Source organism: Papaver somniferum, unplaced genomic scaffold, assembly GCF_003573695.1.
Source record: "Papaver somniferum cultivar HN1 unplaced genomic scaffold, ASM357369v1 unplaced-scaffold_42, whole genome shotgun sequence".
NCBI classification, from domain to species: Eukaryota; Viridiplantae; Streptophyta; class Magnoliopsida; order Ranunculales; family Papaveraceae; genus Papaver; species Papaver somniferum.
In genome coordinates, this window is record NW_020646749.1 from 79,503 (window position 1) to 80,606 (window position 1,104).

At 36.5% G+C, this 1,104-nt stretch overlaps 1 protein-coding gene across 1 annotated transcript; it reads left to right on the forward strand.

Moving 5' to 3' along the window:
• On the forward strand, positions 1–567 carry LOC113342499. The gene has a single exon (XM_026587031.1). It carries the CDS (start codon positions 1–3, stop codon positions 565–567), a length of 567 nt encoding a protein of 188 aa, XP_026442816.1.
• Positions 568–1,104: the final 537 nt, after the last annotated feature.

Here is a 1,104-nt window from a genome sequence, read left to right on the forward strand (position 1 = left end):
ATGAATACATTCAAAGCACCATCTCCATTCCCAACCAACGAAGAAATAAAGTCATTCCATGCCATAGATCGTGGTTTGTACAAACGGTTAGTCATTGACTTAGGTCAAGACATGATTCTCAGCATGAAAGCTATTTCCTTTTGGATGTGGCTCGAAGAGGTTGGATTTCCAAACAACATCGTTTCAAGGTTGCTAAAGATAGGTGATACTGAACTATCACTAATATTTGGTGAAGCTGTTGGTTGCCTCAAGTGTATCGAATCATCTACGCTTCCATTCTCTTCTCCAACAGCAAATAATGTCATTGAGATTCCATTAACTAAAGCTCTGGTGTCTCCCATGGGAATCAACGTAACAAGGGTATATCAAAACAGGGATAGCGCGCGCATAAGAATCAACCACACTGTGAATCAAGTCTTTTCTGTGGCTTTTGACGATATCATTCAGCAAGCAGTGCGAAATAATCGGCAGCATAATCCTTCTCAATCGGTTCCGTCAGCAGCTACTCATCATGTGTCGAATGGAAATCAAACCTCTATTTGGCTGGAGGGTTTACATCTTATATAGAAAATCCCTCACTTTGGGGAATCCTGCTATTTTGATTCTTTGAAGTCATAAAACAATAATTTTCATAACCAGGTAATATACATATCCATGAATGATATATGTATTTAGCTGACTGATCCCTGCTACCTAAAAACTTAGATTAAAAGGAAGAGCTTTAGGGTTATACCTATTACATGCAATAACTTTCATGTAATAAATTTTGTTATTATTACTTTATTGTTTTGTTTTGAAACAATCTGCATGCAGTTGGAAATTTTATTTTAGTTATGTTACTTTGGATTAATTAGAAACTGTTGATTGTGTATGTTCATAGTCTTGTGAGCTTACTCGACCCAAAGTGTCTAACTAGTTACTTTTAATCAGAAAAAAAGACTGGATAGTGACTCAGTATGAGTTTGATATTACAACTCGTGTGTAACTAGGTAATAGGCAGGTCACTTCTTTAATTAGGGTTTGGGCAGTTTTTCCTGATTCATTCATTAACCTCATTCTTTGCCAGACGAGATCATACTGAACGTACTTTCACGTTTAAATACG